This window comes from Lissotriton vulgaris, chromosome 3_1 (genome assembly GCF_964263255.1).
Source record: "Lissotriton vulgaris chromosome 3_1, aLisVul1.2, whole genome shotgun sequence".
NCBI classification, from domain to species: Eukaryota; Metazoa; Chordata; class Amphibia; order Caudata; family Salamandridae; genus Lissotriton; species Lissotriton vulgaris.
The window spans coordinates 1624377044-1624391813 of NC_141689.1; the positions used below are offsets into that span (position 1 = coordinate 1624377044).

The window sequence follows — 14770 nt, forward strand, 5'->3', positions numbered from 1 at the left end:
GCAACATGTCCTTAAGACACTCTCGCCCTTCTTGGAGGAACCTCAGCTACTCCAAGCGGGTTTTAGAGCCCATCACAGTACTGAGCTAGTGCTGCTGTCTGTACTCGACGAGCTCAGAATCATGGCTGACAATAAAAAACTGAGCGTCCTGATTTTATTAGATCTTATTAGATCTATCGGCAGCGTTCGATACGGTCAGCAATGCACAACTTCTGACCCAAATCACTGCGGTGGTTGGAATCCTTCCCGTCAGGGTGGTCCCAGAGGATTCAGTTGGGTTAGCAGGTATCGGACAGGGGCAACCTCACCTGCGGCTAGGGCTCTGCACTGTCCCCGCTCCTCTTCAACATGTATCGGCAGCCCCTGGTGGCAGCTCTAGCTTGCATGGACTGCAGAGTTTTTAACTAGGCGTATGATACTCAACTCATCCTCCGGATAGACAACTCCTCCCATGCCCATGCTCTGGCGCAAAACATCCTCCGAATCACAGTGAATTGGATGACAGTTAATTCACTGGAAATGAACCCCGACAAAACAGAGGTACTTGTCGTCCCGACGAAAAGTAATCCCTGGAGTGACCTCTTCTGGCCCCAAGAGCTTGGTGACACCCCCACACCAGTACCAGTCGTGAAAAGCCTGGGCATAAAGATTGACTCCGATCTCTACAAGGCCAACCAAGTAACCACAGTGTTCGGAACTTGTACAGGTCTAATGAGACAGTTGTGGAAACTTGTCCCCCTCCTTTCAACCGCCTCACTAAAGAGCATTGTGTCAGCCACAATTGTCTCTAGACTAGACTATGGTAATGCCTTATACATTGGACTCTCCCCAAAACCTTTCAATAAATTACAGGTGGCTATGAACGACGCAGCCAGGCTGATCCTTAGGCTTTCTAAAAGAACTTGCGCTACCCCTTTGTTGTGCAAACTGCACTGGCTCCCCATAAAGCAAAGACAGTTTAAGGGTCTCTGCATTGCCCACAAAAGCAATTTATGGCTAAGCCCCAGTCTATATTAAAGAACGCCCTAGGAACTACATTCCGGGTCGTACACTGCGGTCATCGAGGCCTGCTACTTGCCTTTCCACCGTGCGATACAGCATCCAAAGAGGGCAGAGCATTCTCTGTCCTTCTCCCACAACTATGGAACCAACAGCCTGATCACCTTGGCAAGGAATTCGCAGTCCTCTCCTTCAGGAAACTGCTCAAAACGTTCCTGTTTAGAGAGGCTCTGGACACAGTCCAATCTCCTTCCTTGCGCTGTTATGTAACCGCTAGTGGCCACCCTCTCTAAAGCGCCCTGCTGGTGATTATGCGCTATATAAATAACAATTAACATAACATTGTGATCCGGACAAAGGCAATAGAGGCAGTCCTTATGAGGGTCATCAATGTGTAGCCTTTTCTTACTACAGGTACTACAGGCCCTAAAAAGGCCTTTAAGTGTGTCTGACATGAAGAAATTGGAGAACTTCACTCGGACAATGGAAATAGAGAAAGAAAATATCTTTAATCTAAGAAAATATCTGTATACAAGGGAAAAAAAATGAGGAAAACTGAGCAGAGCTCCGTGGAGACTCCCTTAGCAATACAAGAGGTAGAACATCTGAGGAACTGGAGCTCCTTCCAAGAATGTTCTAGAGGGTGGTGTCAGCTGATTGGGTGTTCTCTTAAGTTTGGTCCTTTTCAAATAAGGACTTGGATATGCTACTAAATGTAAGCCATTGGCCTATTACCTTCTATGTCAAATGTGACATTACCTTTACAAATGTACAGGAGACTCCCATCTCGACGACGGGGAATGATACAGGCATGTGCATCTATGAAAGATACCCTAATACTGGATAAATAAAGAAATTAAAATGTGGCAAGATCAACCAATAAACTATCGTAAACTATCCTGAGCATGAATTCTGAAGTACTTATGCTATACATTCAGTATGTTTTATATAAAATTTGAACATAGGCTGGCCATAATTTGGAAAGCTTTAACTAAAAATTGTACAACAGACTACAAAAAGGAAAAATGCAAAAGCACTTGATTTATACAGAAATATACTACACATTTTGAACATTTTTGTTTTTAAACCAATCCTTTTTAAAGCAAATTCAGATGCGAGGGACTGTTCTGATCAATAAAAATTGCAAATTGAGTAAATGCAAGATTGACAAACATTTCAGAAGATTTTCAAAAGATTTACATTAAGAACTTGAGTAAATGCAACCGAGTAGGTCTATGATTGCAACTAGTACTACTTTAGGAATTCCCAGGTTTATGGTGGTCATCATACAATCTGAGGAATATACTTGTGACATGAATCTGCAAATGCTGCCAATGTCTCTTTAAACAAATGATCATGTGACAAGAAGTAGGTATTCCACTGAAGGCAAACAATGGCAAAAAGGCAAATATACAGTACAGACATCACTGTGGACGCTGACAAATGACTACAGCCTCATTTTCCATCAATATTTTACATAAATGTATTACCTCTTTACTCCATAAGCCATGTTCAGCAAATTGTCCAACCTGCGAAACACATTAAGCAACATGTTCAGTAATCTTTAATACATTATTCTGTTAACACCAAAATGTAAAATACCTTTAGTCTTTTTACATTAAAAGAAAATAATGAATTAAAAGCGATTCCAATTTTATCGGTCAAGTAAGCAATACCTAAAGGAAAGCAGAATAAGCTTCAGGCAACAAATAGGGCAAACAAAGTAATTCCTACCCTGAATTGGAGACTGGTTTTATTAAAAGGAAATCTACTATTGATCCAGCCTAATTTTTAAAATCATAATCCACAAGATGCTTATACACAGAAGACGAGATGTTGAAAGTACACATTGCAACTGTTAGACTCAGGCACACACAAAGCAGAGACAAGTGTAGTAGAAGCATCGTAAAAGCATCCTTTAAAAGGAGAGATGAAGTAAACATTTATAAGGTAACACTAAAACATATAAAAAGAGTTATGATAATGAAATTTTAGTGCATATGTTGGGTAATAATGTATGATAAAAATTGTCCTGCTGTGTGAAGTAGCAAATTACTTGTAAAATTATGTAGCAAATATAGAAATCTATAGTTATTTGGTAAACACTGCAAATACAGAACAAATGCACAGACTATCTCCACTGTCCATTGTTTCATCAACAATTTATTCAAGAAAGGAAAATATATAAACATGCCAACTCTTATCAGGGCATATTGCTAGCTGCACTTTGAGGAAATGCAGCCTTTTCAGGATAACTATGCCAAAATAAACATGCAATATAAAAATGCAGCCTTTTCAGGATAACTATGCCAAAATAAACATGCAATATAAAAATACATGTGGGTACTGTATGTACTATGGTCCAATATAACCATCCTGTGGCCCAGTTGTGTACAATGTTACCAAATCCCCTTGATGTTATTATTGTAACGTATTACAAGACATGTATACTCTATTCACACAGAAATCAGCTAACACCACTTGAGGAATACTGCAATTCCAGAGTTCAGCGAGTGGGTGGAATTGGCACATTGCTCTTTTTCTGTACGAGCGCTTGATCCACATTGAAAAAAACTGTCTGAACGGCACCCCATTGTGAGATAGAGGGCGCTGCTTCTTTACAGCAGATCACGTAGATTTTGTTTTACTTGAGCAGCAACATTCTCAACGTGAACAGTTGCGACTGCTCGCTTTGAGAAAATCTTGCCAGGGGTGGTCCCAGTGCCCAAAAATTGCACTAGGGATGCCAATTTTCATCACCAACCTAACATTGGAGAGCCGCACGTGACAGAACTCCGTGTTACCAGCATAACAGAAAGTGGCAAAAGTCTGCAAACTCTGCTGGTGGGGCTGAATTTATCTCCCACCTCTACTCCAAATACAGTTGCCGGTTTAAAACTTGTGCTCAGTAGGAACAGAATAATGAATTTAAGGGGTTTGCCTATCCCTGTCTTTGCAGGTAAGAAACCAGAATTGGCAACTGACAAGATTGTGTGTGCAAGATTGTGAGCTTCTACTGATTGATCTGGTAGTGTTGTGTACCAGGGCTGTCAGGGCCATGTGGGAGCTACTAGCAAGTGTGAGATGTTTGCCTGAGTTTCTGACCCAGAAATTGAAGTAGAAGGAGCGGCGGAAAAGCAAAGGCAAATATCCCTCACCAATTCATCCATGGAGCATTGCCCTTGGTTAGTGGGTGTGAGAACCTGGAGGCAAAGTGTGAGCTTTTTGCATTGTCTGTGGTTGCAAACAGATCCATTTGTGGAAGTAAGGGAGGTGGAGTTCCCATTTGTGGACTTGACGCGTCCTGCCGAGGAGATCAAAAAATCAGTCTTTTCCCGAAAGGTGTTCTGCTAACAGATTAATGCTGTGATACAGGACCCAGCACCAAATAGTCGGAGATGGGCGTGAGAGCTGTGGAGAGTGCGCTTCTTCCCTTGTTTTTGTAGATAGTCCATCGCAGATGAAATGTCCGCCCAGACAAGGAAAACCTTGCTGATCAGGTGAGATAGGAACCCTTTCAATACTCAGTGAACAGCTTGAAGCTCTAGGTAGTTTATATGGGGAGTCTGGTGCTTGGAATCCCAAAGACCCTGAACTGTGAGGTCCTGAAAGTGTGCATCCTAGCCTGTGAGGGATGCGTCTTGTCAGAGTGATGTGGAGAACATGGTCCAGGAAAGGCCGTCCTTTTGTTGTTGGTGTTACAACACTCCAGAGTGTGATGATTGAGGCTGTTTTTCACCACTAGATCTTCTAACTGATTCTGTGACAGACCACTGTTGCGCTAGGCATTACTGTAATGGACGCATGTGAAGGCGAGCATGGGATACTATAGCAATGCAGGAAGCCATCTTGCCTACGAGCTGCATGGCTGTCCTTACTGTGGGATGTAGTTGGATTTTAAAACGAGACATTGCTTTGAAATTTTTACTTCTAGCAGTATTAGGATATGCTAATCCTAGTTGTGTGTTCGGGATTGCACCCAGATACGCCTGATTTTGTTGACGCAGAAGGTTAGATTTAGTCATACTGATGCTTAAGCCAAATTGGTGAAGAAGATCGTGTGTGTTACCAGCAGACAATAAGTACTGGCTTTGATGAGCCAGTTGTCCAGAAAAGGGAAAACATGGATGTTTTACCTGCACTGATGTGCTGCTACTACTGCTAGGCATTTGTGCAACACCCTAGGAGCAGTAGTGACCCCGATGGGTAAACTTTGAATCGGTAGTGTTTTCATGCTATAACAAATCTTAGACATTTGCAATTTACTGAGAGTATTGGAATGTGAAAAAAAAAAAATCGAGGGCTACAAGTCAACTTATTGGAGGAGTGGGATCACATTTTGGAGTGTGACCATATGAAGGTGCTCTCACAGGATGTAGTGGTTTAGGGGCCTTCGATCTAGATTGGGGCATTAAGATTTGTATTTTTTGGGGATTCGAAAGTATAGGGTGCATACTCCCAACCCATGATAGTGTAGAGGGAGAGGTACTTCAGCTTTTTTCCCCAGAAGATCTCGAACTTCCTGTTTGGGCAGTATTTGATGTCCCAGTGATAACATGCAGCTGTGAAGTGGGATGTTGGGAGGTGTGGTATTAAGCTCCAGACAATAACCATGTTGGATAATGTCCAACACCCACTGGTCTGATGTTGACTGCCATGTTGCTAGAAAGTTCTGTAAGCGACCACCAACAGCTATTGTATGGTTGGGGTGGGGTGGTGTGGGGGGTGGAAAGGTGAAGGAAGTCACTGTTTAGTGGTGGATGTTCCACTGCATGGGGAAGCAACGTTGCCTCTACCCATGACATTGTTGCCCAAATAGAAGCCTCTGTAGTAATCACTGGAGGAGGTATACTGATTTTGGCTACACTGTAGGAGGTGGTGGCTTCTGAAGTTGTGATTTTGGGTCCACCACAACATCCGGTGCAGCGATAGGTGCCTGAGGTACATGTGTTTGAAGGACACCCATGGTCTTGCTGTTTTGGTCTTTAATTTTTTGCTAGGGCCTAGTCAACTTAGGGCCCAAAGAGATGCTCAATTCAAAGGGTACATTTAGGAGGTTCTGTTGTACCCCTAGCTTGAAGCCTGAATTATGCAGCCATGCATGGCAGCGGACCAAGATACCCATGTTAATCCCTCTTGCTGCTGTGTCAGCAGTGTTTAGGGCATATCAAGGTGTAAGATATAAGGTGTTTGATATAATTTTGCCAACTGCGACAAGTTCTTGCACCAGTTTTCTGTACTCATCTGGGAGATGTTGGAGGGGCTCCTTCATCTTGTCCCAGTGAGCACAATCATATCTGGCAAGCAAACTCATTGAGTTGGCCATATGCCAATGGTTTGGAGATTGGGCTGCTACCCTGTTCCCTGCCGCATCAATGCGCTTGATCTCCTTGTCTGGTTGGGATGCGTCACTGCTAGTTTGTGAATTTGCTCTTAAGAGCGCTGATGATCAAAAGCGGGCCTGGTGGTACCTGTCCTCTCATAAATGTGATCGGATGGAAAGGGTTTAGATTTTTTTAATTAACCCTGGATGTTATTATTCTAGCTCAAACAGGGTCTTTGAAAAAGTTGTGTGTGGCATAACATGTCTATAAATATGAAAGTGGTCCGAGCACTCCTAAATAATTATTGCTTGCAAGTTTTTCTTACAGGTATTTTGATCTGTGTGCTGCCCCTAACTGAGTGTACCTAACCTCTCTAAATTAAAGCAAGGAAGAGGCTAGCTAGCTGGGATTGCTTACTAGACTTAGGTGCGCCCTACCATGAAAAATTAACAATTCTTCACAATTTTAAACCAAATTTCAAGCACATTTAACCGTGCAATTTATTCACAATCTTTTTGTGAGCAGTTAAAATATTTTTTAACAATACAATCACAATAGATTTACATTGACTCAACTGTGTGATTCATAATATAACAAACAAAACATATTTTGAAGATCAGATGTCGATGGCCCAATGCATTTTGGGACATAAATGTAATCCCTTCGTCAGGGGCAACACTGTGAAAAAATATATAACAAGCACATGAGTTAAGGTCCATCAGTTTTGCATGTAGGAAATACACATTGTCAAAAACAAGGCATTCTCTAGTTCAGTAAATGAATACAGAGAGAAACCTTCACCAATGACAACACGCAAATGTGTTTGCTAAAATATGGTTTAAACCCCCACTCCAATAATGGAATAGAACACCCTGCTGGGTTTTTGACAAACTTTCACCACCCTGAAATCAAAATTCCCCCCCTTAATCAAAAAATAAATGAAGGAACTCAATCTTTAGTGTAACATATTCCTGAGAATTCAAATTGCCGGTCAATCCAGGCCATAACACGAGATAACTAAGTAGATAACTGTTTACGCCACACAGACGCGCTTACCAAAAATTCAGCGTTTCCTTCACTTCCGTGATACCGATCGTATTTTGGTTGCTCAATCAACGTGTGGCGTTCAAAAACATCCAGCGGACTATCCTACTTCATTCCCGATAGGACAATAGCAACAACCATGAATACGTCATCTCGCTACTCTATTTGATCACAAGCATAAAAAACGGACTAAATACATCTTCACACAACTTTGCTTCACAAACCCATTTGGATCATGATCATCAAAAACGGACTAAAAATTCAACTGGTTTACAACAATAACTTTATCTATAAACGCTTATAGTTTAATACACCAATGTTCGGAAAGACTCACTAAACCAAAAGTCAATAAACCCGAAGTTATAATCAAGCGAAAACCAAAATAGCATCTGAAATCAAATACCCTACTATTTATATCGACGATATTCTTAAGTGAACAGTGCTCAAAATAAAATCCCGTCTGTGTGAAAAGCAAAGGAAAGTAGGAAAAACAATAACAATAAAAATCCTCTTATATTTTTATGTCATCATTGTTAATATACATGTAATTTTGCAATCATTCTATGTTTACAGTGAACAGTGAAGTAATTCAGTATTTATAAAAAAACAGCTATACTCAATCCGGTCATTAAGACCACCTGGGGTCAGCGAATTCAATCTTTTTATCCAACAAGTCTCTCTTTGGAGTAATTTTTTATTCATGTCGAGACCCTCTTGTATTGGAACTGCCTCAATAATTTGGAACCTAATCTGGGCTATTGTGTGGTGTTTGTCAAGCCAGTGAGTTGCTAATGAGGTTAAAGCTTTGTTCCGAATTCGACTTTTATGCTCTGTCATTCTTATTCTTATTTTCCATTCAGTCTTGCCGACAAACCGCAAGCTGCATGGACATTTTATTTTCGTAGATTACATTACTGCTGTTACAATCACCCTCAAACTGTAATTTGATTTTTTGACCAGTTTGTGGATGAGAAATGGTGTTGCCAAGAATTGCATTATTACAGTGTATACAATTTGCGCATTCCTTTGTTGCCTTTCCATTTTTCTCTATTCTTGCCTTGGTTTAACAGTTCCTTTATGTTCTTTGAGCGAGTATACGCAAACAATGGTCGTTCAGCAAAAATATTTTGAAAATTCGGCTCAGATTGTAGCAATTCGCACCTTTTGTTGATAATGTTCCTCATTTGTTGTGAATTGATGGAATATTTAGATACGAAGACATTTCTTCTTCTCGGTCTTTTCCTTCTTTATCAGTAGTGTGTGTCGATTTTGTTCCAGAGCTTTCTGTTCTGCATCATCCAACAGTTTCAAAGGGTAACCTCTGTTCACGTATTTTCCTTTAAATTCTGTAATGTGCTCAATACTTTTCTCTTTGCTTGTCACAATACACCTTAACCTTAGGAATTGTGAATAAGGTAAATTGTTCAGGAGACTTTGCGGATGAAAACTTCTGAAATGTAATAGACCGTTTTTATCCGTAGTTTTCTGATGTAAAGTCGTAATCAAATTTTGTTCATGTATTACTACCCAAACATCCAAAAAAGCTATTTTTTCCGTGCTTATTGTGTGCGTCAATTGGATCCTAGGGTTTCTGGTGTTCAAAATTTCTATGTTCGCTAATAGTTTTGTTTCAGTGCCAGACCACATTAAAAAATGTCGTCAATGTATCTAAAAAAAAAAAATTCAAATCTCTCATCCAGTTGTTCTTCCCAAACACATGTTCTTCCTCGTACTTCGCCATGAAGGTGTTTGCGTATGCCGGTGCTCCGGCAAAGCCCATGGATGTTCCATTCGGTTGCATGTAAAATTGATTTGTCTATTTAAAATAGCTGTGGTGTAAACAAAAGTGAGTGAGTTCAAGTAAGAAAACCGGATCAATCTCCAATTCAGGAAGTTGGAGAAGCAACCATTCGAATGCTTCCAATCCTTCGGAATGTGCTATTGAGGTGTACAATGAAGCAACATCTATGCTACAGAGAATGTAATTTATCCCAGCTGTTAACTTGATTTGTTCAAGTTTGAATGAAGTCTGCAGTGTCTTGAATGTAAGTGTGCCATTGTTGAATCAACGTTTGAAGAAAATGAGCTATGATTTTACCAACTGGTTCAAAAAGTTAACCACATCCAGAGACGATGGGTCGGAATGGTGGATTCTCCAGTGATTTATGAACTTTTGGCAGCATATACAAGGTGGGTCTTCTCGGGAATTTGGTCATCATGAATTTTGCCATTTTAGCTGATATCCATCCAATATCCAGTGCTTTGCCACTTAGTTGTTGAAGTGTTATCAATATTTCAATGGTGGGATCTTGTTCATGTAATAAATAAGTGTTCGTGTCATCCACATGGTCTCGAACTTTTTGGTTGTAAAAATCGGTGTCCATCAATACCAAGGCACCTCCCTTATCAGCTCTTTGGAAAATCAATTCAGTTTTATTTCCTAGTTCAATCAGGACATTTTTCTCAGCCCTGCTTAAATTGTTTGCCTTGCGTTTGTCTCGTTTGTAATTTAGTTTTATGGGATCCTTTATCACCAGTCCTTCGAATAAGTCAAGTGTTTTATGGGAAGTCTGTGCCTCAAAAGTGCTTTTTGGTCGAAATATATCAATTTTAGATGTAGTCGATTCATCCTGTGGAATAATGTGCTTTTTGATTGCAGGAGGTTATACTAATGGTACGATTGGATTATATTTTGACACGGCATTGCGCGGATAGTATGTAAGGTGGACTTAGAAAACGACAATGTTTGCACAAAATCATGGCTGGTAAAATTTGTTACAGTGATTACTTTGTTATATTTACAGATAGCGTTTATTCTACAGTGAGACGTGAGACGTGAGTAGTATTTGAATTCTCAGGAATATGTTGCACTAAAGATTGAGTTCCTTCATTTATTTTTTGACTAACGGGAGACTTCTTTTGATTTCAGGGCGGTGAAAGTATGTCAAAAACCCAGCACGGTGTTCTATTCCATTATTGGAGTGAGTGTTTAAACCATATTTTAGCAAACGCATTTAGGTGTAGTCATTGGTGAAGGTTTCTCTCTGTATTTATTTACTAAACTAGAGAATGCCTTGTTTTTGACCATGTGTATTTACTACATGCAAAGCTGATGGACCTTGACTCATGTGCTTGTTATATATATTTTTTCACAGTGCTGCCCCTGACGAAGGGACTATATTTATGTCCCGAAATGCATTGGGCCATCGACATCTGATCTTGAAAATATATGGTTTGTTTATGTTATATTATGAATCACAAAGTTGAGTAATGTAAATCTATAGTGATTGTATTGTTAAAAATGATATTATAACATGTCCTTTAGCATAGGCAAGTATTGAGTGCCCCATGTGTAGATGACAGTATTTTGAAAAGGAAATCCTCCTATAGGTGTTCTTTGTGCAGCTGCTTGTCATAAAAGTAAGGTTATAAGTCTAGATCAGTGTTCCCGGAGGATCTACATCGTAAGCATTCCCCGAGGTCATGTGATGGTGTCATCACTTGCATTGTGTCAACCTTTCAATGGAAAACTCTGGAGAAGAGTGTCTGGTGAATAGAGGCCTGTGACGTTTTTATCATTGAAAGAACTTCACAGCTTTTTTTCATAGGCTGTTCAATACTCTAGCGATGCAATCGTACATAGAATGTTATAGTAGTTGACTTGCATCATGCACTCCTCTTCCGCTAAGGAAGCTTGTGGGTGGTGGTCTTCATCAACGTCTTCATGCCCAAACAGGCACTGTGTCATCGGTGCTCCTCTGCTACATCTCAAGAGAGCGTGCTCAATGGTCTATGGGGATCTTGTTAGAGTCGAAATAGCGACAGTTCCGGTGACAAAAACAAGTTACAGACCTGATGGGAGTCGGTCGTGGGTCTTTGGTGTGGCAATGAGAGCAGAAATGGAAAGGCGTCCGTTCTATATCCAGTAGGGCATTCTATGGAGGACCTGATGGAAACGGAGTTTGAAGGCCCCAAAGGACGAGGCCCTCAGGGGGCCACAATGGAAGCACGTCGACATGATGAGCGATTGTACCTTGATATGCAGAGTGGTAAAGCGACATCTAAAACAATACAGGGGCGGGTTAGATTGTATTAGAAACCGCACAAAGATCAAAACGGTCTTGACCTGGAGTGTAGGTGTAGGAGAGTAGGGTCTGCAATCCTATGATCACCCAGATTTTTTGCTTTTGTTTCACTGGTTTACGACTTTCTCAGGCTGTGGGCCTGCCAACCAGACCCACAGCCTAGCTGTTCTCTCGCTAAATTGATGTGTACCTTAGGTGCATTACCCAATTGGAACTGGGCCACCTTGTCAGACCCTGTAACTCAGGGCATCGGTGTACCCAGGGCCTACCAGGGGCTGAAGCATGCATTATGCCACCCCTGGATGGCCATCTAAATGTGACAACTGGCTGCGCGACAGCTGGGGCAACGGGGCGTACTCGCCCTTTGCTTTAGATATAGTATACCTATATCTAACCCTCAAATGGACACCCGAACTCCTATGGCAGGCCTTGACAATCCTGAAGGCAGAGTGCGTGGAATCGTGTGAATTGGGCTCTGGCACAAGCCAAGCCCGGTTGCAGCTTGCGGAACCAAGACCCAATGGCTGTTCCATGATAACGCGTACCATATTGGTAACTTCGGTATCGCGTTATCAAAACATGTCGAGTAAGGTGTCATACGAATCGGTTAAAGTTAACTCAAGCCTCAGCCCCACAAAATGGATGCTGCCACCACAGACCCGAGTCTGACCTCCTGCTGCTGGGAGTCCTTCCAGCAAAGAGAGCTTGGACAAAGGGTTTCCTGTCCGGGGCGGTGCTCGCACCATCCCAGACAGGGTTTTGTGTATCCTGGGTAGGCAGGGCTTTACAGGAAGGTGACTGCGGAGTGGCACCCCGGTGCTCACTACACATCTGCCGGCTAGAACCAGTTCCAGGGGCACACCAGCCCCTGACCTGGGGAAAGTCCGGCATGGGAGAGGGGTGTAACCACCCCCCTTCCTGGCCCCACCCCTAGGGCAGGACCTAGTCACGTACCCACCCCTTTCTTTAGGATAAAGGCAGGAGCGGGGACCCTTCCAAATTAGATCATCTTTGAATCAAGAATACTTTCTACGAAAGGACTTCGAGACTCTTCTCAAGATTTCTCCCTTGTGGCTAAGGAGTAGTCACCCTGCATCCGCAGGCACCATCTAAGAACTCTGCGGTTTGCTGCAAGTCCTTCCTCAGGAATCCGACTGCCCAGCTCGACGAGAACCGGCTTCCCTGGCACCTCTGACCTCTACCCACATCGTCAGCTCAGCTGAGATCCGTGGGTGCGACGAGACCTCGAGGGACCGGCCATCTTCAAAACTTGCACGATTTCTTAAACCAGCACGACCACCAAGGGATCCTCCGGTGAGTGCTTGGGGTCCGAGAAGCCCCGACCCTGAGCAGCTCCAGCACCGAAGTGCAGCCTCCCAGCATCTCCACGATCTGCGTGGGGCCCTTCTGCTCTTTGCTGTTCAGCACGTTGTCTGGTTACTAGCCGCTGGCTTGTGGCCTTCCTTGACGACGTCCAACAACCAAAGCTGATGGTCTGGTTGCTCCAGACCGACTTTTGCTCCCTTCTGAGAGAGGAGCACCCCGGGCCCACCTGGTCCACTCAAGACGCCATTTTAGGCCCACCACGTGGCCCTGAAATTTGCCAAGGCTTGTTGCCCCAATCCTGGGCCCAGCGACGCAGACAGCATCAACCTTCGTGGGACAGCTCGCACCTCCATCCTGGTCGCCGACAACGCCTCCTGGTCCGTGAGACTGCAGAGCCTAGCGTCGCCCACTCACCTAGTCGAGGTAACGATCATCCGGTGCCCTCCTGGTACCCTCACACTACTGGCTAGTAGTACGAACTTGGTCCCCTCTGCTTTCAGGTGTCATCCATCTCTGATCCAGGCTTGGATCTCTACGAACTATTTCCACTGGTCGCCGGCCAGCAACTCCTTCCTTCCGGCTCGTCAGCGAAGACTCCCGACGTCTGTAAAGACTTGTGCAGCCGCAGCCCTTGGGGCTAGGTAACTTCGGCATTTCGGTGCCCGCATAGACTCCTTATTTAAGGGTCCCGAGTCCCTATCGCTTCCGACTTGCCTTATCGGGTCCGCCCGAGACCGCTAAACTTTCCGTGCCCTCGGGCACTTGTATTGATTGTGCACTTGAAGTATTTTCCTAAGAGTTTCGTTGTGTGCCAAGTACCCTGTCCTCCTAAATATACAGGGCTGTTGTGATTCTAATAAATACACTGTTTATTTTCATAACACTTGTGTGGTGTCCTTTCACTTGGTGTTCAAGGGGTATGTGATGGTATAACAGCTGGCTTAACACGCCCTCTAGAGTTTAGCCCGAAGACTGCTCGTATCCACGCTACTAGGATAGCTGGTCTAAGGTTGACTTACAACCAATCACCATAAGGGTCGTTTGGACCGATGCATAGTGATCACTAGAATAGTGAGCACTGCATATCGGGCCAACTTCTCACAGTAGGCACACAGGTTCAAACCAGACTGTGTAAAGAAAACATTTTAACAATTGAATCCATGCCCATGTGCATTATCACAGAAAAGGAATCTCTCAAACTCGTGATTTGAAAGACTTGTTAAAAAAAAAAACTTGCACACATACGGATCAAAAAATATATGGCAGGAGTATGCAAAGCATGTGTATCTACAGCTACACATGCCTGGCACATTTTTTTTTAAAATAAATCTTTTTATTAACAGCTTCCATAAAAGAAAAGAAAAAGGCATCAGGTGACATTCATGACTTGCACATTACTTGATGTTACATCTTCCCATTTCAAAATAATTAACAGAATAAAATTTAGGGATCACTGGGCGTCCGACTCTACTGCCTCTTCTCTAACCTCTGGAGGTGTGCAAATATCCCCTCTGAATCCATTCCAGGCACCCCAGACCTTCCCCTATTTCCCGGGGCACCCCCTAGCAACGTATACAGACCTTTCCCTAAACATGCACCAGTCCAGATCTTCCATCCATTTCCCAATCTGAGGCGCCTGACTAGCTCCCCACAACTGAGCGATGTTACGTTTAGCAACCATGCATGTCAGGGTCATCCACAACTTCCCAGACGTACTCCGGTCCGTGGGTTCCCAAACATTCAGGGCACATCTTCGGGTCTCCAGCGCCAATTCCACCCCCACAACCTCCCGGATCTTCTCGTGAATTTGACCCCAAAAGTCCTGTATTTCAGGGCAATGCCACAGTATATGCATAAATGTTCCGATCTCCCCGCACCCTCTACGACATTCCCCACTGTTTGCCAGACCCATTTGCACCAACCGGGGGCCCCGTGGTGTAGGATCGGATCGGTGCAGGATCTTCAAAGGATCTTTAATTGGGCCAACCTAAG

At 43.2% G+C, this 14770-nt stretch overlaps 1 protein-coding gene across 8 annotated transcripts in view; it reads right to left on the reverse strand.

Annotated features, from left to right (window-relative positions):
• The window catches only part of ELAVL2 (ELAV like RNA binding protein 2), a 661451-nt gene that overhangs the window by 27479 nt on the left and 619202 nt on the right, over nt 1-14770 (reverse strand). For all 8 annotated transcript variants that reach the window (XM_086962112.1, XM_086962109.1, XM_086962108.1 and 5 more), the window contains one exon: nt 2490-2528. In XM_086962112.1, coding sequence (XP_086818238.1) covers nt 2490-2528 — 39 coding nt within the window. The remainder of the gene's footprint in view (nt 1-2489; nt 2529-14770) is intronic.